Raw genomic sequence first — 26755 nt, 5'->3', positions numbered from 1 at the left:
TGTAGTGCGTACTCTAGTGTTAGCTACTACTAACACTACTAGTGTTAGTTACACTACATTGTGTGTAGTGCGTACTCATAAAAAACATGTATAATACAAAGTTGCAGTACACTGCATACTGTTAGATTAGTAATAATAACACTGGTTGGAGACCTGTGTTTAGTTAAAATTCTTTCAATAGTGGTTGCTGATTGCTGAATGTGACCCTTTTAACTTTTTGAGATATTGCAGATACGCGTAATCTCGGCACTTAATCAGTTATCTCATCGGGAGCTACAATGAGCCTCATTAGGCGGTAACGAATAGGTTTAGGTTACCTAACGTTATTAGGCGTTAACGAGCATGTTGGTGGATGACGATCTGATCACCTTGAGTGAAAACTGATAGTGACGTTCCTTAAAACCAAAGAAATTCGCCTTATAGCGCTAACCCGGAAAAGGCTGCAGACAGACGGAAGATTAGTCTTTGGGAATTATAATTCACCAGGTTATAACGGGCACCAATTCGGAGGCATGCTTTTTAACTTTAATCTGTATTCTAAAGAACTGACGGCTACAGAAGTAGCTACCCTGTCTTCAGCTGGATTTTGTGCAGAGATTCCTGAGCAGTTGGAGGAGTACCGGGCACTATCCGTCGTGGAGTAGAGCCTGCGGCGGAGCCGCCGGACTCCGGCGGAGCTCCGCCAAAATGTATTTCGTTTGGACTCGAAACTATTCTGGCGGACTCCGAGCGGACCCGAGCGGACTCCGAGCGGACTTTAAAGTCCGCCGCGGACTCCGAGCGGCTCCGCGGCGGGTCGGTGGAGTGTCCGCCGCGGACTAAGCCACTAGGCGGACTCCGGCCCGCCGCGGACTCCGGCGGAGTGGTCGGCGGACTCCGAGCGGACCTCTCCGCCGGACTTGAATCCGGCGGAGTCCGGCGGAGCTCGGCGGAGTCCACCGGGCTCGGCGGAGTCCGCTCGGAGTCCGCCGGCTTCCAACAGAGTCCACTGACTTCCGACTTCCGACTTCCGACCCTCGGCTAAATTTGTCACGTGACATACAACATAGCATTTTGCGATATTGTGCAAGCGAGAGGGCTATAGTTAGAGCAACACATCGCGCCACAAGCCAAATATTTATCAACATCTTGACTAGCTACGCGGTCCTTTTCCGCATGCGCTCGCGCTGTGCTCAAAAATTGACGTTGTCAATCAATCAACATCAAGATTTTAGTTTTACATTTGACCTTTATGTCAAAAAATCTCTGAATCTTCAATCGGTGGTCGATGTTACCTGAGGACCTCAGGCTTCGTCCTTACTTCGTCACAGGACGATCGGAGCTCGAAGAGCGTAGAGAGTGCTCATGGCGTCGTTCTGTAATGGTCGACGTATTTTTGCTTGCTGGGATCCGGCCGAATGACGCCACATGCAACGTGCAGTAGGGTAAAACTAAAAACGCTTCCCTATATGAGATAATATGACAACAATTGTTTTGGTCACGTGATCAGTCAATAACATTGATATTTCGCTGCTGACGGTTTGGTGGAGGGTTAGGGTCAACGTTTATACATTATAGGGTCAAAGTTAGGACTAGAGTTGTACACTATTGACATTGTGAGGGTAATGGTTAAGGTTTCTCACTAGCGACCTTTTCATCTGACCACAATATCGCAAAATGCTATGTTGTATGTCACGTGACAAATTTAGCCGAGGGTCGGAAGTCGGAAGTCGGAAGTCAGTGGACTCTGTTGGAAGCCGGCGGACTCCGAGCGGACTCCGCCGAGCCCGGTGGACTCCGCCGAGCTCCGCCGGACTCCGCCGGATTCAAGTCCGGCGGAGAGGTCCGCTCGGAGTCCGCCGACCACTCCGCCGGAGTCCGCGGCGGGCCGGAGTCCGCCTAGTGGCTTAGTCCGCGGTGGACACTGCACCGACCCGCCGCGGAGCCGCTCGGAGTCCGCGGCGGACTTTAAAGTCCGCTCGGAGTCCGCTCGGGTCCGCTCGGAGTCCGCCAGAATAGTTTCGAGTCCAAACGAAATACATTTTGGCGGAAATCCGCCGAAGTCCGCTCGGAGTCCGGCGGCTCCGCCGCGGACTCTACTCCACGACGGATAGTGCCGAGTACCGAGTAATAAAGTGGGAAGATATTCTCAAACTGAACCGAGCTGGTGCTGTGTTGGATATAGACACTAGATGTGCTGCACTCGTTGTTACTACCGATAACTCGGAAAAAGCTGTATTATGAAGTATAATATTAAGAAGTGTTCGAGCTCTCTGCATGTGTTCACATAACGAACGTGAGCCAGGTCCGAAAGGGGCTGGTTCTCGTATCAGCCACTGCGATACCATATTCACCGTGATTGGATCTGCCTATTGATCATTCGACTGCTTTTGGACGGTTATAGTTGGGTTAGCTATTTAGAATAAGATGTCGGCCCCCTATAATTGTTAATGATATGGTTTAATTATAATTATACATGGTTTGTTATAGCTGTGGTCACTGGTCAGTTTACTACCGCCCTCATCAGATAAACATTTCACGTGTGGCAGTACAATTGTTTCTTATTCTAGCTCAAATTTAGCTCTCCTTCAAAGTTTTGCTGGTTTTCAAGACAACAACAATTTCAAAGTTTGGCACCGGTAGTCTCTTAATAAGTTTCACGTCTTTGTGTTTTCAGTCAAGACTTTCCCTCATCGCATCATGACTAATATGTATTATGCACGGAGTACTATAGGAGTATAGGGCTACTGGGGAGGAGTTTGTTGACATACCACCACTATTGTGCACCAAAGAAATATATCCATTATATTGGTTCCGATGTAATGAGGGGCAGTCTAAACTTTGAAAGTTTGAGAACTGGAAGATTAAACAATTGGTTAGGTCGTCACTTTATTACTCGGTACAAAGAGTTCTCTGAAACTATCCTTGGATAAAGTTCAAGAACGCTTCAACTCAACCCAAGTGCCAAGAGGAACTTAGACCCACATTCACATTTCACAAGCATACAAGCTCACCTAGTCGTATGAACGGGAAACGGAGATCAAGCTATGGTGACGTCATAGTCACGTGACCTCAAGCTCATAATCACGTGACCTCAGATTCAATCAACTGGTTTCTGGCCTGGTCAGCTCGGTGACAAACAAATAAGAACCTATCATTCCGGGCTCCCACAGGTATCACATTCAAAGCAGAGGATGAAATTAGTCAAATATCTTTCTCAAATGCCACTTATTGAAATAAGCACTGAAATCACCGACTCCAGCAATATCAATGAAACAAATCTCAAAGACCATCTTATGGAAATGTTGTCTCCTTACTCAACTGTAATTCCTCAAAATCACCAGAGCCTCCATATTCACAATTTCACTGCCACCGCTCACTTAATATTCAACTAAACACCCAACAGTATATTAAATTTCAAGAAAGGCGCTCCTATGCTGTCAATTGTGTGTGCACTTATTTCCTTCGCTGCTCCGAAGAGCGAAATAGCTTCACCGAAGATATACGTCAACGTAACTCAAATGCACGAAACCTAAACAATTTTACTATTAATTTGGTGAGAACCTCGCAAATTAGTCATAATTAAGATTTAAGGATAACCTTGGCCCTGACTTCAAACAAAGATGATTGTTTTCATTAATTTCTGTAAACAATTATGACGGTCCATGATAATGGATCTATAATTTATCTATAATCCTGTGTAATCCTGTGTAATCCATCACATGGCCCAATCAGTGACGTATCATTTGTGATGTGATCCATATTCTAGCCATCCTAACAGCCGGACAATCAAAAACCTGGGTAGTGGGTAGGGTTCACATGACAGTTTAGTAAGTAGCTGTGTATTATGAAGAAAGGAATGTTTGAGCTCTCGGCATGTGTTCACATAACGGGCTACTAATATGCACGGAGTACTATAGTGCTACTAATATGCACGGAGTACTATAGTGCTACCAATATGCACGGAGTACTATAGGGCTACTAATATGCACGGAGTACTATAGTGCTACTAATATGTACGGAGTACTATACGGCTACTTATATGCACGGAGTACTATAGTGCTACTAATATGTACGGAGTACTATACGGCTACTTATATGCACGGAGTACTATAGTGCTACTAATATGTACGGAGTACTATAGGGCTACTTATATGCACGGAGTACTATAGGGCTACTAATATGCACGGAGTACTATAGGGCTACTTATATGCACTGAGTACTATACGGCTACTTATATGCACGGAGTACTATAGTGCTACTAATATGTACGGAGTACTATACGGCTACTTATATGCACGGAGTACTATAGGGCTACTAATATGCACGGAGTACTATACGGCTACTAATATGCACGGAGTACTATAGGGCTACTAATATGCACGGAGTACTATAGGCTCAGACTTGCAGGTCATGCTCACCGACATCCGGAGCTGACACTGAACAAACTGATCCTCTGGAAGCCAAGTCATGGGCATACTAACAGGGGGCGACCTTACTTAACACTACTAGATAACCTAAAAGCAGATACTGGGCTGAAATCAGTAGATGAGATAGCTAGACTGATGGAGGACAGAAAGCCGTGGAGAACTGTTGTCAATGGATCTCGGGAATACTACCCGCCTTAAGTCAAGTAAGTCAGTACTATAGGGCTACTAATATGCACGGAGTACTATAGGGCTACTAATATGCACGGAGTACTATAGTAGTAAATCTTTCAAAGTACGAAATATCTCTTTAAAAGAGCATCCTAGGCACCTTATAGATATCAAAACGCATAAAAAAGAAAACAAAAACATCAACCATCTTCTAACTTCTTCCACTCCTCCCTATCTAAAGCTAAAAATCTAAGGTCTTCGAAATCAGTCAAATTCTTAAGTCTAATATCAAGATTTCTACTAGTCAAGTCTTTTCTAATAACATCTAATAAGTTTAAACATGGTCTACCCCGTCTCCCTTCCATAAAAATATCAGAATTTATAGCAAATAACATAGAGGTGTATGCTGGTGAGTCTTCCTGTCCTCTTAAGATATGTCCTAACATTCTCCATCGAAACTTAGAGACTCTCACAGACAAGGGAGTGACATAACAACGAGCATAGAGTGCCTCATTAGAAATAACCCCAGTAGGCCATCTGATGTTGAGGATTCTTCGGAGGTGTTTGCGATGAGCAATATCAAGTTCATTCAACGAAGCTAGTGGTGCAGCCCAGGAGTTGCAGTTGTAGAGTAGAATAGAGACTACTTGTGCCTCGTAGATTTTGATCTTCCTATGGACTGAAATCTTGCTCTTCATCCAAACTTTCTGAAATTTACTAAAGGCAACATTACCAAGGAATATTCGATTCTTGATATCCTTAACAGTGCACATCAACGATCCTAAAGTTTTGTTAGAGCGCCACTCTTCATCACCTCTATACACTTTTCCAACAATCACCTTGCGTTTAACAGTGGGTTTAGGATCTGCTAAATAAAAATGGACAAATTCAGTCTTGGAAGAATTGATATGAAGGTCCCACTGCTGGAATATATCTTTAGCGATAGGAAGCATTTCTTTGAGTGGAGCAAGTTCAGTGTTATTAAAGTCAATATCATCAGAGTATCCTGTTTCGAGTGGCATGAATTCTTCTGAGATAGGAGGATTAGGGATTGGATGATTCACTGGGTAAGGTGTTGATGATACTTGGGAGAGTACAGATCTGAGGTGAATAAGTGCAGCGGCTTCAACAACAGTAAATAGATTACCTGATAGTGCATCTCCTTGAAATGCTCCAGTTGTGCTTTGGAACTCAATTGATACAGTATTATTGACTTTTACTTTCAACACTGTGTTTGATAGTAGGAGCCGTACCATCCTAATTTCATCACTAGTACAGCCAGCATCTTCAAGAACATTGAGTACTGTTTCTCTGCTGATGGTGTCAAAGGCACTTGACATGTCTATACTCATTCTGTGGTAGCTCCAATGCTTTCTAAGTACCACTGAGGTTAGCATACGTTGAGACCAAATTATATCGCCACAACTTCTACCTCTCTTGTAAGCACTTTGTGTAGGACCGGTGTACTGATCTAGCTTGCCTTGGATACGTTTTAGGGTAATCATTGACAGTAATTTTCTGGAGCAGTTTGAGAGGGTGAGAGGTCTGATGTTTGCTGCTGGACCAAGTGGTTTCTTAGGCTTTTGGAGTGGAGTAATGTTGCCTTTTCCAATAGATGTTATGGTGGTGTTTGTTTCAAATGCGGTATTTATACAGTCTGCATATTTCTGAAATACACTTCTGTTTGCATACTTAATCAATTCACTTGGGATATCATCAGGCCCAGTGGCTCTACCATTCTTCAAAGCTTTAGCAGCTATCTCAACTTCAATAGCAGTAATAGGGTCAGCGAGAGGACTAGGTTGATCAAAGAAAGTGTCAATAGGCTCAACTGTATGTTTTGCAGTGAACTTCTCTTCAAAGTGGTTCTTTAGTGTAGCAGCTTTTCCAGTGTCTGTACCTATGAAGTTAGAGTTTTCATCATGCACACTTATGGTTGGAGCACGTTTGATACCTGCTAGTTGGCGAGTGGCTGCAAAGTATGCTCTAGAACTATCAGTTTCGTTTATCTCTTCAGCAAGAGTGTCTGCATGCTCTTCTTGAAGGAGCTTGATTCTCTTACGAGTGTCATTTTGAATACGATTGATTTTGGTACGTATAACTGATCTATCTTCAGAGGTGTTGTTCTGATTGAGTAGAGCTTGTAGAACTTTCTTTTCATCAGACATCTCTCGAATTTCAAGGTCATTACAAAAGTTTTTAGGGCGTTTCCTAGGAAGGTATCCAATACTAACCTCAGCAGCTTTATGTACATTGTGAAACAAACTATTCATTTCTTCCTCAGGGTTAGGATTAACAGGGCTGTCTGTTAGAATATCATTCAATGTGTTGTTGTAATGCATTTTAGCAGCAGGATTACTGACAAGGGTTGTGATATCAAAATGCATTTTAGGTTTCTGTTTGGGGAAGACAAGGTGAGCGTCACTGAAGTTGAAACGTGTAATAACAATTTTGTGATCAGATTTAACAAGAGTACCCCCATAACTTCGAGAATTCACTAAAAGTTTCTTCAATCGACTGCTACATAGGACATAGTCAATTTGAGAGTAGTAGGGCAAAGTGCGATGTGAGTTTTTAGGAGCTGAGTAGTCTTTCATAAAACCAATTCTTGTTGTTATATGACGGACAGGGTGCTGGAAGCTAGTGTTGCAAGCAAAAAGTTTTTTATCAACAAGAAAATTAAGAAGATGCTCTCCATTTGAATTCCTCTTTCCAGACCCATACATACCCATAAAGTCATTATACCCGAAAACAATATCTGAATGAGACAATTTACCGAGTCGAGAGTTGAAATCTCCAAGAATATATAAGTCCCAACTTGATGGAATATCAACAGCTTTGCCAAGAAACTTGTAGAAATAATCACGTCTCTGCGGATACTTATCACAATTTACTTGAGTGTGTCCATAGGCATTGATAACACGGCAAAGTCTTGGTTTACCTGATTTACTTGGTATCTCAAGATCTAGATAAGCAACCCTGTCACTGATACTGTTGTAACACTTGATGTAGTTGGTATAGACTGAATTTACAAGAAAACCAATACCTGTACTATAGGGCTACTAATATGCACGGAGTACTATACGGCTACTTATATGCACGGAGTACTATAGGGCTACTAATATGCACGGAGTACTATAGGGCTACTAATATGCACGGAGTACTTCAGTACTATAGGGCTACTAATATTCACGGAGTACTATAGGGCTACTAATATGCACGGAGTACTATAGGGCTACTAATATGGACGGAGTACTATAGGGCTACTAATATGCACGGAGTACTATAGGGCTACTAATATGCACGGAGTACTATAGGGCTACTAATATGCACGGAGTACTATAGGGCTACTAATATGCACGGAGTACTATAGGGCTACTAATATGCACGGAGTACTATAGGGCTACTAATATGCACGGAGTACTATAGGGCTACTAATATGCACGGAGTACTATAGGGCTACTAATATGCACGGAGTACTTCAGTACTATAGGGCTACTAATATTCACGGAGTACTATAGGGCTACTAATATGCACGGAGTACTATAGGGCTACTAATATGGACGGAGTACTATAGTGCTACTAATATGCACGGAGTACTATAGTGCTACTAATATGCACGGAGTACTATAGGGCTACTAATATGCACGGAGTACTATAGGGCTACTGGGGAGGAGTTTGTTGACATACCACCACTATTGTGCACCAAAGAAATATATCCATTATATTGGTTCCGATGTAATGAGGGACAGTCTAAACTTTGAAAGTTTAAGAGCTGGAAGATTAAACAATTGGTTAGGTCGCCACTTTATTACTCGGTGCAAGACCGACGATAATGAAACTTTTTGATAATTAAACAATGTAGTTGAGATTTGAATGTTAATGATGGAGAAATTCAGGGCAAATAAAAGAGCGAGGACTATTGTTATGCAGCTGTTACGTACCGATCCAAAAACGGCTGAAAGAACTCATCTCACAGTTTACTTAGCTATCAATTACTTCGACTTGGCGATTCAAATTTGTTTACTCCTATCAACTTAATCCTCTTTAGCAATGAAACATTTCTGCGCATCTGTAGTTTTGCTAACACTTTTAGTGTTAATCGTTACTTCGTACGAGTGTCCATTGAAGAAGAAGAAGCTCAACAAGAAAATCAAGCAGTACAACAAGAAGTGCCTACAGAAAGGTTTCCGGTCGTCTCTGGGCTGTGAATCCAGCCCTGGTGGGTCAAAGCGAAAGAATAACAAACCATGTTATAAAATTGAAGGCGTCCTGAGATTGTGTAGCTACACTTGCAACTAAACCCCCTCTTCAGCTGCATACCCCCTCTTCAACTACATCTGGGAATAGGATGAGGGGTCATGGACATTAGAATTAAACCTTGAACTGATCTTGGAAGGACCTTGTTACCACATGGTTACCTTGTTACCATGGTTACTCTGTTACCATGGTAACCTGGTTACCATGGTTACATTGTTATCATGGTTACATTGTTACCATGATTACCTTGTTACCATGGTTACCTTGTTACCATGGTTACCTTGCATGATTCCGAATGATCTTATCTCTTCGTGTGAACTACATCGTAAAATAAGAACTTCGAGTGCACTTAAATTTCTAATTTACATTTCAATTTATTTGGAGCCGAAAAGGAGGCTGCTACATTATTTTCAACAAAACCATGTGTTCGAGGTTGGTTTTGCAAATCAAGGGGTATGAGATACCTACCGTTTCACATAAGTAAGAAAAGCAGCTACAAGAATTTGGTTTTTAAATCTGAAAATTGCCTTAATATGTTATGAAAAGGAAAGAATGCTTAATATTAACATTCGAAATTTGAATTGCACCAGAATGTTTAATTTTACGACGGGTTCTTAAAACAAAGCAGTGATTTGGATGTTTTTTTTAGCGGACAATGAAAGATCTTGTTTTAAAAAGCGCATATAATTGTTGTTGTTTAAAAAAATAGAAAAATAACCTTTTTTAATCTTTGTCCGCCTTTTTTCCATCCAGTTGCTGCCCTCAAAGGAGTGTAGATATAGATATATATATATATATATCTACACTCCTTTAACTCTATTCTTGTATTCATTTATTAATTATTTTACGAAGATTTGTGCTCTATTTGTACTGTCTCACTTTATGTCGATGAAAAAATTAGGCGGAGCTTGTGGAAGCCACGTGGAGAGTGGTCCGACATCACTCACTTATAAGTAGTATTTGTGAAGGAGCACACAAGTAGTAGAACTTGAACGTTCCAGTGAACATTTTCTATGATATTAGTATTACTAGAGTAGTTGATATCTAGAATATCTAAAATAAGTTGCTAAATTGTACAATAATTCATAATCTTCTGAAGTTGGTTTTGAATTAATGTGGTCATTTTTGAATTACAGCTAAAGATTGAATTAATGCTTATTGTAGAACTGAAGACAAAAAACAACCAAAGAAAACCAAAAGAAACCTGAAATAACCAATCCCTTAGAAAAAAAAATCGTCAGATTGGATTAAATCTTTTGGGTTTTTGGGTTACAATTACAAACATTTAGTTGGAGCAAATTTGTGACTTTCGGAGATCTTTGTAAATTGACAGGTTCTTAGTTGTCCGTCAGCCGGTCAGCTCCCTGTTACCCGATCTTGAGGTGACACCTCGTTGATCCCATCAATGTCTGGAAGGCTGCACATTTTCACATGACAAACTCTTAAGATTCTTAAGGAGTTGTGCGAGATGACGATACATAAAGGCCGCAGAATTATGAGGGCTACCAGATCCTGGTGGAACCTACGCGATCCATGATATCACGACAGGCCCTAAGTCTAACCACTGCTACTAGTTACCATGGTAACAGGCCCTACTTGCAGACTGCGGAGGTTTTCCTCATCAGGCGGGAGGGAGGTAGCAGCATGTTTACCTAAACCTGTATTGCTTTCCCAGATATCACGTGAAGTTCAAGTAGAAGAAAAATTCAGTCTGTAAGTCTGGAGAATTTCTGACCAAACCCCTGGCCCTGTATGAAATATGAATAATGTGAGAACATGAATTAGGTAGGTTGATGAGACTGTTGGTGCTAAATAAATCTCAGTCTCACACTGACATCTAATAATCCTGATTTGTACGTCCCAAACCATAAAGCTAATTGAAATATTGGAGAGTGGAGACTGTCAGTACAACCCGTGCTGACAGTAAAGGAGTGCTGTCTGTCTCTTTTATATTTCCTGCTCTGATATAATGTATTGTTCTTTATAACAAAGATCTCATCAAGTACATCCTAGATTTCCGTATGTACAAAAAAAGTATCTTTTTCAAATTAATCATGAGATTAAGAATGATCAAGAAAAATGTAAACGAAAAATATAATCATCTGGATTGCAAAGATCGAGATTGTGTAATCAGTGCTTTGCATATTATAGTGTATATAAATACATGTTCAAGTTGTATAAAACAGAAGGCCTCATTTGTTACTATGTACATTGTGCGGTGCTTGTGATTGTCATGTAGTTTAATAATCTGATGATACCCTAATCACCCGAATGAGGTGAGTGTCTCTCAAATCCCATTTATTTTAGAGACGTTTATAAACACAATTTTATATTTTCTTGAAAATTCGTGCATAATTCTTGATATGACTTGCCGCGGTCTATCAAACTGACTTGTATCATTGAATTTTCAACGTTCATAAAACAGTAATCGATAGCAACATTCTCCTTATAATTGTAATTGAAATGGTCCTCCAAAACCATCGCAACATTCATCAACCAGAGACGCTAGCTCATCACCATGGTTACTCCTCTTCTCCCTCCTCTTCTATCTCCTTCCCCTCCTTCATGCTAACTGTGGACCTCCTCGTCCCCTCCCCCTCCGGTCTGACTACCACTTCTGTGACTACCCTTACCAGGTAATGTTTCTGAATAGACTCAGTTATGACAGTCTCTGATAAAAGTACAGAAATCACGTATTGTATAATAGTATAATGCTTTTGGACACGAAGGGAAACACTCAACGTAAGGTTTGAAAGTGACTAGCACTACTTATCAAACAAAAATGCACTTATCAGACTTAAAACTGCTGTGTCCTATTACTGTATAATCATCACATAATCATCAAGTATCGAAATTTCTACGTCAGGATCATATTATTAGATTATTTGTTATAGTGTTGAAAGTTAGGAGTTATTAAGTAATTTGGGCTACTTTTTTACATCAATTTTGTATCTACGGTATAATAATATATATTTGAAGTAAACATTGTCCAGTAAGCAACGCTGGCCCCCAATAATAAAGTATTAAAAATGAGACTATCCTTATCAGGGCCAACCCAGGAGGTTGTATTACGTGGGAGAACCTGCTTTTAGAGGGGATGGGCTACCTGACTGTTCCACATACTGTTCTCAGAGGTTAGCAATAGAACGATTTGTTGGAATTGAAAATCAAGCTTTGCAGCATGTAGGGTAATGTTTTTCATAACTAAACAATGAAGCAATCACGATATGTTCGACAGGTATGAATCCCTGGGAACTACTAGGATCCTAGTGTACCATTTCACCTCTCCAGCTGCACGAACAGTCCCAACCCCTCCTCCTCCTCCCCCTTCTCCTAGTGTTAAGACTCTCCGCCCCATCACTCAATATCAGACTACAAGAAGGGATCCTGCTGGCCAGCAGATCTACGCACATCCTGTAAGGACGCAACAAACTTCATATCCTCTCTATAGCAGGTCAGTGTTTAAATCAAATTTCTAACGTTGAATAAGCGACAGCTGGCGCCACTGGTACATAAATGGGCTTCACCGGTTGTTTAGTGTTTACCCCTGCTCCAATCAATTTCTAAATGAGCTATTTTAACCGGTTACATTCTCCTCACAGAGTATACATCAAGCCGTCTGGTTGCTCGTACGGTAAGGAACACATAGCCTACGGGAGCAGCTTCAAACGGGGGCCCTGTACTACGTGTAACTGTGACAGAGGAGGCCTGTACGGGAGTCTGGTGTGTCACAGGGATGTTACATGTATGGGGCGACTGAGGCGGTGGAAGAGGACTCATGGTCCGGTGTATGGGCTCCAGGAGCAGGGATGTACCTACAAAGAAAGTTTCATCCCATTCGGATCAGAGGCTGCTGTAAGTTTGGCTTTTCTTGACTGATTATTCAAAATAATTTTCCAAGTTGTCACCTAAGATCTCTTCGCCTCCGCCTCGACTTTTTGTTAACTTCAATCTATCACCTCAAACTGATGAGTTTTTATCTCTTGCAGGTGAGCAGGTGTCAGTCGTGTAAGTGTCTGGGAGATGCTCGGACTGCCCATTTGAAGTGTCGTATGGACATGGCATGCAGCAGAGGGGGCTGCATGTACAAGGGTATCCTCATACCACACCACCATTCTGTTAGAGTTGGATGTAAGAAGTGTGCGTGTATAACTTACAAGGCTCGTAGCATGCTCTTCTGCAAAGATGACGCTGTTTGTGTGAGGAGGCAGCTGAAAGTGGTGATCCAACATGTTAATACAAACTCTTCAGCTGTGGTTATAGAAAGGAAAGACATTAGTGGTGATGCTAAAGAAAAGATAGCCAAGTCCAAAACAGATGGAAATGAAAAACCTCAGAGTGAGGTACAGGAAGATAAGAGCAAATCCAAAAATACATCCCCTGATAGAAAAACTGATGATAAAAAGGACAAAACCTCAGGCAAGGCATTTGAAGTGAAAAATTCTAAAAGCGCTAAAAACGAATCAAAAACATTGCATAAAAATTCGGATGAAATAAAAGACAAACACAGTACAGGAGCAAATGCTCAAGGGAAAGCTAATAAAACTTCTTTTGCAGAAAATAAGAAAGATAACAAAAAGTCTTTAAAAGATGATAAGACCTCCTCAAAAGATATTAAGAAGTCCTTGAAAGATGATAAAAAGTCTTCGAAAAATGATAAGAAGTCTTCAAAAGATAATAAGAGGGGCTCGAAAAACGACAAGAAGGCTTCAAAAGATACCTTGAAAGATAACGAGAAGGACTACAAAAATGATAAGAAGTCCTCGATTGATAATAAGAAGTCCTCAAAAGATGATAAGAAGTCCTCGAAAGATAATAAGAAGTCATCAAAAGATGATAAGAAATCCTCGATTGATAATAAGAAGTCCTCGAAAGATGATAAGAAGTCCTCGATTGATAATAAGAAGTCCTCAAAAGATGATAAGAAATCCTCGATTGATAATAAGAAGTCCTCGAAAGATGATAAGAAATCCTCGAAAGATAATAAGAAGTCCTCGAAAGATGATAAGAAGTCCTCGATTGATAATAAGAAGTCCTCGAAAGATGATAAGAAATCCTCGAAAGATAATAAGAAGTCCTCGAAAGATGATAAGAAATCCTCGTTGGATAAAGCTCATGTATCCAAGGACGGAGAAGGTGCATCAACTGACCAGGTTCTTAGTCCTAAGAAAGAAAATAATAGCTCCGCTGATTCAGCCAGTGGGAAATCAAATGGCACTCAAAAGGGGTCGCAAGCTACTAAAGATGGACACACCTCCAAAAAGAAAATAAATAATTCTAGTCCAAAGAATTCAGATCCTTCAGACAAGAAAGAAAATATTACTGAAGTCAAATCTAATTCTTCAAAAGAAAAACCTAACTCATCCAAAAAGAAGGCTGAATCACCTAGAGAACCAAAAGACGAAAAGGATTCGTCCAATGAGAAAGAGCCTAAATCTGACGATGATTCTTTTGAAGATGACAGAATAGCATCCAATAACAACAAATCTGAAGAAGATGTTAAAGTAAAACCTGCTCAAGGGAATGAAAAGAAACCTAACCCAACTGAGAAAGGGAATGAAAAGAAACCTAACCCAACTGAGAAAGGGAATGACAAGAAACCTAACCCAACTGAGAAAGAGAATGAAAAGAAACCTAACCCAACTGAGAAAGGGAATGAAAAGAAACCTTACCCAACTGAGAAAGGGAATACAAAGAAACCTAACCCAACTGAGAAAGGGAATGAAAAGAAACCTAACCCAACTGAGAAAGAAGCTTTGAATAAAAAAGGTGGTGATGCCACAGACAACAGCTCAAAATCGAATGATGATGATTCTATGACGGATGCAAAAAATACGAAACAACCAACACCCAAAAAAGGTCACTCTAATTTGGTTAAAAATATTGTTGATAAGGCAAAAATTTCCATGGGTAAAACAAAAGATAAGAGTCCTTGCTTGAAGTCCCAAAACGCTCCTCGTATTTCCATGATGTGTCACTACAAAAAGCAATTATACAAAAATGGAGAGATCATGAAGCTAAAAAACTGCATTTCTTGCTCTTGTTACGTGGGTAAAAAGGTTGTTTTCAAATGTACTCAAGATAAGACATGCCTCCAAAAGAAGAGCAGACCTAAACACAACACAGTTGTCGATGAAGAGAAATGCTATTTTAGGAGCAGGGTTTATTCTATTGGTAAAGGATTCTTTATTGAAAATAGAAAGTGTACTTGTACCCAGCATACAACTGGGCTGATATTCAGGTGTGTAACCACACAATTGAAAACAAAAATTCATAAAGCCAAGGACAGAGCAGTTAAAAATGATAAACAAAAAGGATCTCAAAAGAAGGGGAATGATAGCAACAAAAATAAAACTGTTAGAGAAAAGCGGAAAAGTGTATATGACAAAAATGAAAATAATGTGGAGGAAAATGTTTCCGACAGGAAAAGTGTTGAAGCTACAGATAAAAGTACAGATTTCAATGCAATAAATACTCTTCTTAAGGATATCGCTAGGGACAAAACCGTCAAGAAGAAACATTCTAAAAAGAAAACCAAAGAAAGCAAAACCAGCGCAAAGAAAAATGCGATCAAAAGTAAACACACGACCGAGAACAAAAAACAAAATCATGTTAACTTGACTCCAACCAGAATCGTTTTCAACATTGAACGCTCAACCAAGGGATGTTCAATGGCAAACAGTTTCATTAAGTTCCATCAAGCAATTGAGCGACCGTGTTCTAGATGTCTCTGTACTAAAAATCCAGATCACGTGTTCTTTTGCAAAACCAGAAAAAGTCAAATATGCTCAAACAGAAAAGCCAAGTGCTTCTTTGAAAAGAAAGCATACGACATAGCCGATTCGATCAGTAAGGGATGCAATCGTTGCATCTGTGACTTTGATCAGAATTTCAAACCAGTGGTAAAGTGTTTCAAAGATCCATTATGTGTTGAGGAAGGAAGAGAGTTTTGCTGGAGGAATGGCAGGAAGATTCCTTTAGGGTTGGTTTACAGGGACGGAAAATGTGACGAATGTGCTTGTCTGCTCTACCGAGGTAGTCCAACAGTGAAGTGTGAAGAAAACCAGGCCTGCCGTCATCTTAACAAGCTGCCTCAAGCTACAAATAGTGGTGACACGCGTAATCACATGACACGTAACCACATGACGGTGATCAAAACTAAACACTGTTCTGTTGACGGTAAGGTAATTCCACTGTTAGAGGGCATCACAGTGGGGAATTGTAAAACTTGCGTATGTTTGAATGTGGGTAACAATGTTGGGTTTTACTGCAAAAAGACTTCAGGTTGTATTGATGTCTTTAATCGTCAGACCAAGAAGTCAGCCAAAACATCAAACACCAGAAAAAACGACCATTCTTCAGATTCAAAACCAGGGCTAAATATTCAAAAAAGTAATAATTGTCAAATAAACACCAAGAAAATCCCAGTAGGATCAAAAATAAGGATTGAAGAATGCACAGCCTGCCAGTGTAAAACGGACTCTCAAGATAACGCTTATCTTGCCTGCAGATACTACCCATCCTGTGCAGCTAACCAGAAGTATGCTCCTGCTCCCACATACTCTGCCTTCACTCATAAGACACAACATCACAACATGCCACAACACACACAGACACAACAGGTTATAAGGGGGTGTCGGAGAGGGGGCCTGGTGATCAGGTTCGGTTCAGACTTAGCGTTGAGTAAATGTAAGGTTTGTACTTGCAAACAACTCCTTTCTGGGCCTGTGTTCATCTGCAAAAACACGTGTAAAACACGTGTAAAACAGAACACGTACAAAGAAAGTCCCATGATATCCCCTACCGCTTCAAGTGCAGCAAAACAAGACAAACCTCAAACATTGCCCACACATGCTAGTAATTACAAGGTTACTATGGTTACGGCTCCTACTAAAACTAAACCTAAAACAAGGCCTGCTTGTGTGTATCAAGGCAAAGCAACACCACTAGGAAAATATAGGACAATTCCTGGAGGTTTAGTGTGTTCTTGTATCAAGCAATCATCAGGGAGCCTTGTGTTCAGTTGCACTCGAGGAGAGGAGGATGGAGAGGAGAGGAGACGTAAAAAGGAGCAGCTTATAAGATTCCTCAATCATGAAACTGTATCAGCCCGCAAGGACACAAAACAGTCCAAAAACTCTCACAATAATGAGGAAGATAGAGAAGAATTGGAGAGGAGAAGGCGTATAAGAGGAAAGAGGAGTAAAAAACAAAGACGATTTCCTAAGTTAGAGAACCCCTCTGTAGAGGTTAAATCCTCAGTAGTCCCTCAAACTACAGGCAGACATACACCGCAATGGAGTGGAAACCATCAGATATATGTTCCGAAGCAAGAAAACCTTCCTGGTGCCCCTGAAATTAGCAAGCAGTACGAATCTAAGTAAGTTGTGGCCTTTTTATCTGGAAAATTAATAAAGTAATAATAAATAGATTTTTTTGACAAATTCTACGTGTTGCCTGAACTTTTAAAATGAAAGTGAACAATTGCAATAGAAATATAGTAACTTCATACAATCCATCTAATTTTAGGCTGTTTTCTGCACCGGTCAACAAAGAAAACTACAGATGTCACAATCTGCAATCTGGTAAAGTGATATTTGGTACTGATGACGCGAACAGCGGGTGTTTTTATGAAGGAGTTGTCGTGCCTTCAGGATATTCAATTTACATCAACAGGTCAGATATAACGAAATTTTATAAAATATTTTCTTTCTCGTGACTTCAAACACATGTTAGCATGTTGAACTGTACAATCAATATTTGATGTGCTCTGATTGAGTGTTTAGGGGTGGTTCACATGTTACGTAATCACCTTTTTAACAATTTTTACCCCCCCCTTCCATAATCCGTTTTACACATAGCAATTGTGTCAAAATTACATTAGCGTAATCATTTGGAAACCCCCATCCCCCTCGGCTGATTACGTAATATGTGAGTGACCCCCCCCTCCCCCCTCGGCTGATTACGTAATATGTGAGTGACCCCCCCCCCTCCCCCCTCGGCTGATTACGTAATATGTGAGTGACCCTTTCAACTTCAAGGAAACATCCTGCTTCATCCCGTTTCTGGCTTCATTCCAACCTACAAACATAGTACTAATAAATAATATCTCCTCCTGATCCAGGCAAATCCTGTGCACGTGTGAGAGTTCCCAGTCGCGTGACCAGCTGGTTTGTGGGCACGTGGACCCCTCAGCACAGCCCCTCACTGGTTGTAATATTGGAGGTGTCATGGTTCTACCTGCAGGTGTTATTCTCGCTGGGAGCTGCAGATATTGCAGGTATTGTTATAAGAGTCAAAATCCCAAATAAAATTGCAAAATCATATTGTCCCAATCTCTGTCCCATTTTCAGTTTTTGAAGATGAAATTTCCAGGACCGAAATTTTACAGTTTTCACTGATATTTTCACCCACAACCAATTAGTAAGTCAACTATAGATGCCAAATGACGCGATTGATGTGCTGGAATTTAGATTGAGGTCGGAGGAAGTCCGCAGCAGAAAGCTTAACAAAACGAAAAGTTGTATTTTCAAAATCCTGTCCCATTTTCAAATATGAAATTTTCTGAACACAAATTTGACAGATTGGGTGCAATTTTTGCCCACAAACCAATTAGTCAGTTAATTGATGATGCTATGAAACCAAATTGAGGTACTGGTGTCTGATAGTCAAAATCCCGAATAAAATTGCAAAATCATATTGTCCCAATCTCTGTCCCATTTTCAGTTTTTGAAGATGAAATTTCCAGGACCGAAATTTTACAGTTTTCACTGATATTTTCACCCACAACCAATTAGTAAGTCAACTATAGATGCCAAATGACGCGATTGATTTGCTGGAATTTAGATTGAGGTCGGAGGAAGTCCGCAGCAGAAAGCTTAACAAAACGAAAAGTTGTATTTTCAAAATCCTGTCCCATTTTCAAATATGAAATTTTCTGAACACAAATTTGACAGATTGGGTGCAATTTTTGCCCACAAACCAATTAGTCAGTTAATTGATGATGCTATGAAACCAAATTGAGGTACTGGTGTCTGGTAGTCAAAATCCCGAATAAAATTGCAAAATCATATTGTCCCAATCTCTGTCCCATTTTCAGTTTTTGAAGATGAAATTTCCAGGACCGAAATTTTACAGTTTTGACTGATATTTTCACCCACAACCAATTAGTAAGTCAACTATAGATGGCAAATGACACGATTGAGATGCTGGAATTTTGATTGAGATCGGAGGAAGTCCACAGCAGAAAGCTTAACAAAACAAAAAGTTATATTTTCAAAATCCTGTCCCATTTTCAAATATGAAATTTTCTGAACACAAATTTGACAGATTGGGTGCAATTTTTGCCCACAAACCAATTAGTCAGTTAATTGATGATGGTATGAAACCAAATTGAGGTACTGGTATAGTAAAAATCCCGAATAAAGTTGCAAAATCATATTGTCCCAATCTCTGTCCCATTTTCAGTTTTTGAAGATGAAATTTCCAGGTCCTAAATTTTACAGTTTTGACTGATATTTTCACCCACAACCAATTAGTATGTCAATTATAGATGCTAAATGACGCGATTGGGGTGCTGGAATTTTGATTGAGGTCGGAAGAAGTCCACAGCAGAAAGCTTAACAAAACGAAAAGTTGTATTTTCAAAATCCTGTCCCATTTTCAAATATGAAATTTTCTGAACACAAATTTGACAGATTGGGTGCAATTTTTGCCGACAAACCAATTAGTTAGTTAATTGATGATGGTATGAAACCAAATTGAGGTACTGGTAGTCAAAATCCCGAATAAAATTGCAAAATCATATTGTCCCAATCTCTGTCCCATTTTCAGTTTTTGAAGATGAAATTTCCAGGACCGAAATTTTACAGTTTTGACTGATATTTTCACCCACAACCAATTAGTAAGTCAACTATAGATGCCAAATGACACGATTGAGGTGCTGGAAGTTTGATTGAGGTCGGAAGAAGTCCACAACAGAAAGCTTAACAAAACGAAAAGTTGTATTTTCAAAATCCTGTCCCATTTTGAAATATGAAAATTTCTGAACACAAATTTGACGGATTTGGTGCAATTTTTGCCCACAAACCAATTAGTCAGTTAATTGATGATGATATGAAACCAAATTGAGGTACTGGTAGTCAAAATCCCGAATAAAATTGCAAAATCATATTGTCAATTTGTCCCAATCTCTGTCCCAATTTCAGTTTTTGAAGATGAAATTTCCAGGACCAAAAGTTTACAGTTTTTACTGATATTTTTACCCACAACCAATTAGTAAGTCAACTATAGATGCCAAATGACACGATTGAGGTGCTGGAAGTTTGATTGAGGTCGGAAGAAGTCCACAGCAGAAAGCTTAACAAAACGAAAAGTTGTATTTTCAAAATCCTATCCCATTTTCAAATATGAAATTTTCTGAACACAAATTTGACAGATTGGGTGCAATTTTTGCCCACAAACCAATTAGTCAGTTAATTGATGATGGCATGGAACCAAATTGAGGTACTGGTAGTCAAAATCCCGAATAAAATTGCAAAATCATATTGTCCCAATCTCTGTCCCATTTTCAGTTTTTGAAGATGAAATTTCCAGGACCGAAATTTTACAGTTTTTACATATTTTTACCCACAACCAATTAGTAAGTCAACTGTAGATGCCAAATGGCACGATTGAGGTGCTGGAAGTTTGATTTAGGTCGGAAGAAGTCCACAGCAGAAAGCTTAACAAAACGAAAAGTTGTATTTTCAAAATCCTGTCCCATTTTCAAATATGAAATTTTCTGAACACAAATTGGACAGATTGGGTGCAATTTTTGCCCACAAACCAATTAGTTAGTTAATTAAGGTGCAATTATATTGTCTAGTATCAGTTTGTTGAATTGTATATCTCCTCCTATAACACCCTAGTAACACCCTAGTAACACCCTAGTAACACCCTAGTAACACCATAGTAACACCCTAGTAACACCCTAGTAACACCTCCTGCCCGGGTGTTCCCTATCTGAAGGGAGTCAGCACCAGCACTCACTGAGCTAGCAACACCCTAGTAACACCCTAGTAACACCCTAGTAACACCCTAGTAACACCCTAGTCACACCTCCTGCCCAGGTGTTCCTTATCGGAAGGGAGTCAGCACCAGTACTCACTGAGCTAGCAACACCCTAGTAATACCCTAGTAACACCCTAGTAACACCCTAGTAACACCCTAGTAACATCCTAGTAACACCTCCTGCCCAGGTGTTCCTTATCGGAAGGGAGTCAGCACCAGTACTCACTGAGCTGTCACGACCAGTCAGCAGAGAGGTGTGCTCCTGCTAATAGACCACCTTCCTTTCTCCCCCCACATAGTTACACTGATAGTACTCTTCACGCAGGTTAGTATTGCTAGTCTTCTTGTTACCTTACAAGACATATTTATGGCGGCTTAATTTGCGACGACCGAAATTTTGGCGGTCCGAAAATATGGCGAAATTGAACAAAAACCGTCAAATTTCGGACGTCACAGAAAATAAGGGTATTTTTCATCATTTTTTGTGACAGTAAGCAGTAAGGAAATTTCTGAAATTCGGTAAAATCATGTTCAAACTTAGTCTGTATTAAGACTGTAAGACTTTCATGTTAGCACATACATGTATTTTAATGCAAATTTAAACTGTATTGCTTGACATTCAATTCGTCATTGGTGTGGTAATAATTTGTCCCAAGATGCCAGAATTTATTTATTTATTTTACTTGATATTACTTTTTAAAAACAAAATAAAGCAGTGAAGGCACAGTCATTGAAATAAGCTAAAAGATAATGCGACGGATTCTATTACGACGACCGAAATTTTGGCGGTCCGAAAATATGGCGAAATTTTCGGAAAACCGCCACATTTCGTACGTTATAAATATGTCTTGTAAGGTATTTATTGTTATTTAATCTGTTTAAGTTTAACTGAAGGGTATATCTGTATATTATTATCATGGGCCTAAAAAAGCCCCGAATCAGAGACGTTAGGCAGCGACAGACTCTTCTACTTGTTATTAAATGGTTTATAACCAGTTTCATAGTGACCTGCTCAGCTTATAGTCAGCTAACTATACCCCAGGGTGCAGTATATCGTACAACATGGTAGTCCTGAACAGTTCCCTAGCAACACCCTAGTAACACCCTAGTAACACCCTAGTAACACTCTAGCAGCACCCTAGTAACACCCTAGTAACACCCTAGTAACACCCTAACTAATTATTCCCCAGGGTGTAGTATATCGTACAACATGGTGGTCCTGAACAGTTCCATACTCTACAATAAACAGCACTGTAAATCCTGCACGTGCAACAGAGGACACCTTCGCTGCAGCAGACTTCATCCAAAACAATGTGAGTACTCAATTACTTACTAACAACTTTTGTGGCCTTCGATTCACCATTTTAGTAATAGTAAAGCAAAAATTTGCGTAACACATAGAAAGAGCCAGGTAGTTAAGTATACAAGTAGAAAAAGATCACAGAGAACTAGAAAGGTAGAAAAAGCCAGGTAGCCAGATATTTGGTAGCTAACCGAATATTTATTCTCAGGTGCTGGGTCCCTAGTTTCTGGCTGCTACACCGGAAGTAATTATCTAACACCTGGGAGTAGAGTGATGCGCGGCTGTAGAACTTGCACGTGCAAACAAGACAATACTCTCAAGTGCACAGTGGATAATAAGTGCGTGAGTCGTCACGCGTGAGAATATAGGAGGTTGTGGAACAGTGGGTGATGTTGATTTTTCGGAAACAGACAATTTATTTTAGTAGCTTCCTCCTTTTTGCTAACTTTTCTGTCGATTTACTCATTGAAATGTAATGATGGTCCGTGATGATGTGGTTGATACAAATATTATTGCCGAAAGACTGCATTTCAGACTGAGACATAAAACGCTGTTCTGAATTTTAGGACAAAATATCGAATCATTCAATATCTCAATAATTTAAAAACGGAGTTCTCCTTCACACTTAAGTCCTAGTTAACACTAGGTTAAACTTTAGACAGAAATTTAAAAACAGCATGAAATACTGTGATCTTCTTGCTATAAAGACAGATATTAGTAATCAAACATTATCCAGCGAATCTGTCACTCATTTTTCTTCAACAGACACTAACCCAGACAAAAACTTTAAAAACATATTTCATTAATCAGAACGCCCTGTCCAACGCTCACCTTTTGTGGTGCCATAGTTACTGCAGTTACCATAGTTATTGTAGTTACCATAGTTACTGCAGTTACCATAGTTACTGCAGTTACCATAGTTACTGCAGTTACCATAGTTACTGCAGTTACCATAGTTACTGTAGTCACCTCAGCTTTTGTTGCGGTTTTGATTCAACTCGATTCCCAAACTTTCAACCGAAATTCAATTAAGATGGACCTGAAAACCACAGGATTTCCCTGTGATTTTATTCTAAAAGAACCACCGTGTATAGATATTTCGAATACTAATTATATTAAGATTTAAAGTTATCATGTTACAAAGAGATTCTTTTAAAAATAAGTTAACCCGCAAAACCTTCTGCCGTTACCCTTCTGTGGTGATACTAAGTTTACAAATGAAAACAATACTTTCGTTTCTTACTTAGTTACTTACCTCTGTAGCAGCCATTAAACTGAATATTTAAATAAACTGAGTCGTTAAACATTCAGTTTAGCAAGTCTGATACGCTTACTGAATATTTTCATATTATCTTTCACGGCTTAGTGGCTCACACGGCTTAGTGGCTTTTCACGGCTTAGTGGCTCAGTTGGTTAATCCGCCTGGTATTGCTTGAGGTACCAGGTTCGATTCCCGACTCTGTCACTAGCCGTGGGGTGAGCGTCGTCGACGCTCAGCTAAAGATCCTGAGTGGTCTATGCAGCCCCCCGGTCCACTCAGCCAAATACTCGAGAAATCGGGTGTGAGGGTTAAATGAGGAGCTGCCCATTGCAGCAAAGTCTCGGGCGAAGAAAGTATGGTACACACTACCTTAACCGTCACTGGCCTAATGTATAATTGAATCCTTCGGCTTCCTGTAATTGGCTGGTTACACACTTGTGTAACAATGTGGCTGTTGGAATGTCCGAAGTAAAATAAGTGTTGAGATTATTATTCATTAAAATGCTAATAATTCACGAATTATGCATTTATATAAAACTCCTATAATCTATATTCAACTTCTCGATCAACGAGAAGATTTTCATTAAAAAATTCTACCCATTTAAGAATCAATATTATAACTAAAGATAAACCTAAAATTGTCTACAAGAATCAAAACCTAAATCTATTTTTGTAAGCTAAATCAATGACGTTATCATTTCTGTCCATATGTGTAACTTGATCTAGATTTAAACTGTCAGGATCAGTGTACTTAAGTGAAATCTCCTCCATATCTTCATCTTTAACCGCAATATCATCTCTTGCTTCTGTCATGGAATGGAAAATGAATAAAAACGATAATTGTTTCGGTTGACGTTTTAAAATTGATTTTATTGAATCGTTCGGTTTTAGAGTATTGATGACTCATTGAAAAAAAAAGAAAAAAAAAGAATCAAAGCTTGTCAAGCTGCAACACAATTGCAATACGTTTTTGATATCGAAGTAGAATACCAAATTAGTTTTACAAACGAGTTTAATAAAAATCATTGCTCCGCCGACTAACCTAGTAATCTGATGAAGTTTAGACATCTAGTGTTCATAGCAACACACTGGAAGTTCTCCTTCCCTTTCGGGGAGAGGACATTAGCGTACGTTCCCTGGTATCCAACTCTAGAACCTGTGGCACGAGTTTCTTTTAAAGAGTAAGTTAGTTTTAAACTTTTAAATTAATCATTCAAAAGTTTGCTAAGCAAATTCCGGAAAAATCCAAACCCTGGCGAGGATCTTTAAATATTCAACCTGCTCAAGTTTCCAATTTGTTTGCAGAATCTACACGTTACGTTTACATAAATGAAAACTTTAAAACTTTGACTAAGATCGTGCAGAGGAAATCCAGCTCGTCTTACCTTGAACACAAAAGGACTGAACTTGTTTATTCAGTTTTTGGAAAATAGCCAACTCCTCAAAAATTCCCTCCTCTTTTTCCACTTCCCGCCAAAATGTAGCGTTGAAATAGTCATAGAGCGCTATATCCAACTTCTGCATCTCTGCAATCTTAGCAAGCGTGTAGGGCTCCTCTACTGTCTCTTTCTTTATCCTCTCCAGAGATCTCAGATACAAGATATCCTCAAACTGAAGACAGAACCGTCTCTTCAGCAGAACTAGTGACAGATCAAAGTACTCGGTTATCAGCACTAAATCCCACGTGCGCGAGGCTTCCTCCAGAAAGTCAGACATGTACTTTTCCTGGTTCTCTGTTGTGACGTAGCCCTCTGTGTTGAACCCCATGTCCATGCTGTTGGCGTTCACCAACATTCCACAGTTTTTACAGAACCAGGAATCAGTGAGGTACTTGTCGTGACCGTGACTCTTGAAGAAGAGTTTGATGCTCTCCTCGAAGGTATCTGCTGGATACAGCCGGGTCTTCTCGAAGAAGCTGAACGCTGATAGGAACTGTGAAACAGGGGAGCGTAGGATGGTAAAAGTTTTAGAGGTGTTATAGATGTGACGTTTGAGGAAACCCTGGTCGAAATTGGCATGCTGCGCGAAGATGTTGGCCGTAGAGCGACCGGTAAGAAGTCGTTCAGGGACCAGTTTCTTGAACTCCGTACTGGAGGGGTACTTGTACAGTAGCTGGGTCCTGTTGTTACCTTCCCCGTATCTGAAAAAAGGGTGTTACTACTTTACTAGGGTGTTACAATGATGAGATGCTAATCTCTGGCAGTATGTTTTATCGAAGTTCTAAACATTTTCGGCTCCAAGTTAATGGCACTTAAGATTCGGCCGAATTTTGAAAGCTTTAATACGTGATCACTAAAATTTCAAGTTTTGAAATGCGTCGAATAAATACAATACGACGTACTGCAGTTACCATAGTTACTGTAGTTACCATAGTTACTGTAGTTACCATAGTTACTCTAGTTACCATAGTTACTCTAGTTACCATAGTTACTCTAGTTACCTGAGAAGTATGTTGGTGATGGTGCTACTGCCTGTTTTGTGGGTTTTAGTGAAGATAATGTTCTGCTGAGGGGAGCACTCTTGACGGAACTCCATCTGTATCGAGGCAGCAAAGCCAGGGTGTCTTCTAGTCACCGGAAATGCTGAAATAGTCCTAGTTATAGAGTTGTCCCCAGCTATAGACGATGAGGACATACAGTTGTCTCCAGCTATTATAGGCGATGAATATGATGACAGACAGTTGTCCCCAGCTGTTATAGGCGATGATGACAGACAGTTGTCTAAGAGTCTAAGATGCATACTGCAGACTTGACTCATTATCGGGAAGTTGGTCGTTTAGCTCCGGACAGTCTATGCAACGTCTATGCAACGTCCGTGCAACAACAAAAGAACTGTCTATGCAACTCTTGCATGGACGTTGCATAGACGTTGCATAGACTGTCCGGAGCTAAACGACCAAGTTGCCTGTAGTACCCTATAATATAATTGAGTAATTGGATCATATCTTGTTTCTACAAAATGGTGCGACTGATACGTACTTTGCTGCCGATAATTTCCCTTAGCAATTACTCAAATAAGATTCCAAACTCCGCCCTTCACCGCCTGGTGCAGACAGGTAATACAATATAATCAGTTTGAACTCGCACCCTAGCCCTGTAATAAGGCAATAGTCTTAACACCGACAGCACTAGGGTGTTACTAGGGTGTTACTAGGGTGTTACTACAGTGTTACTAGGGTGTTACTACAGTGTTACTACAGTGTTAATAGGGTGTTACTAGGGTGTCACTAGGGTGTTACTAGGGTGTTACTAAGGTGTTAGTATGGTGTTAGTATGGTGTTACTAGGGTGTTACTAGGGTGTTA

General features: G+C 40.0%; 2 protein-coding genes and 1 long non-coding RNA gene across 3 annotated transcripts; 1 reads left to right on the top strand and 2 right to left on the bottom strand.

Annotated features, from left to right (window-relative positions):
* Positions 1-326: 326 nt before the first annotated feature.
* Positions 327-6964, bottom strand: LOC134823583 (uncharacterized). The gene is made up of 2 exons (XM_063835118.1): positions 5417-6964; positions 327-380 (listed from the first exon to the last, which is right to left on the bottom strand). Exons 1-2 carry the CDS (start codon positions 6962-6964, stop codon positions 327-329), a joined length of 1602 nt encoding a protein of 533 aa, XP_063691188.1.
* A 14204-nt stretch (positions 6965-21168) lies between these two features.
* LOC134822786 (uncharacterized) lies at positions 21169-22804 on the top strand. The gene is made up of 3 exons (XR_010161220.1): positions 21169-21213; positions 22079-22201; positions 22400-22804. It is a non-coding gene; the product is annotated as an uncharacterized LOC134822786 (long non-coding RNA).
* A 20-nt stretch (positions 22805-22824) lies between these two features.
* Positions 22825-26028, bottom strand: LOC134822785 (galactosylceramide sulfotransferase-like). The gene is made up of 4 exons (XM_063834041.1): positions 25893-26028; positions 24838-25592; positions 24495-24608; positions 22825-24258 (listed from the first exon to the last, which is right to left on the bottom strand). The coding sequence occupies exons 1-4, from the start codon at positions 25985-25987 to the stop codon at positions 24104-24106; spliced, it is 1119 nt and encodes a 372-aa protein (XP_063690111.1). The 5' UTR covers positions 25988-26028; the 3' UTR covers positions 22825-24103.
* Positions 26029-26755: the final 727 nt, after the last annotated feature.

This window comes from Bolinopsis microptera, chromosome 11 (genome assembly GCF_026151205.1).
Source record: "Bolinopsis microptera isolate Bmic1 chromosome 11, MBARI_Bmic_1.0, whole genome shotgun sequence".
In the NCBI taxonomy this organism is placed as follows: Eukaryota; Metazoa; Ctenophora; class Tentaculata; order Lobata; family Bolinopsidae; genus Bolinopsis; species Bolinopsis microptera.
The sequence above is the reverse complement of the archived record's forward strand: the minus strand, read 5'-3'. Positions and strand labels throughout refer to the sequence as shown.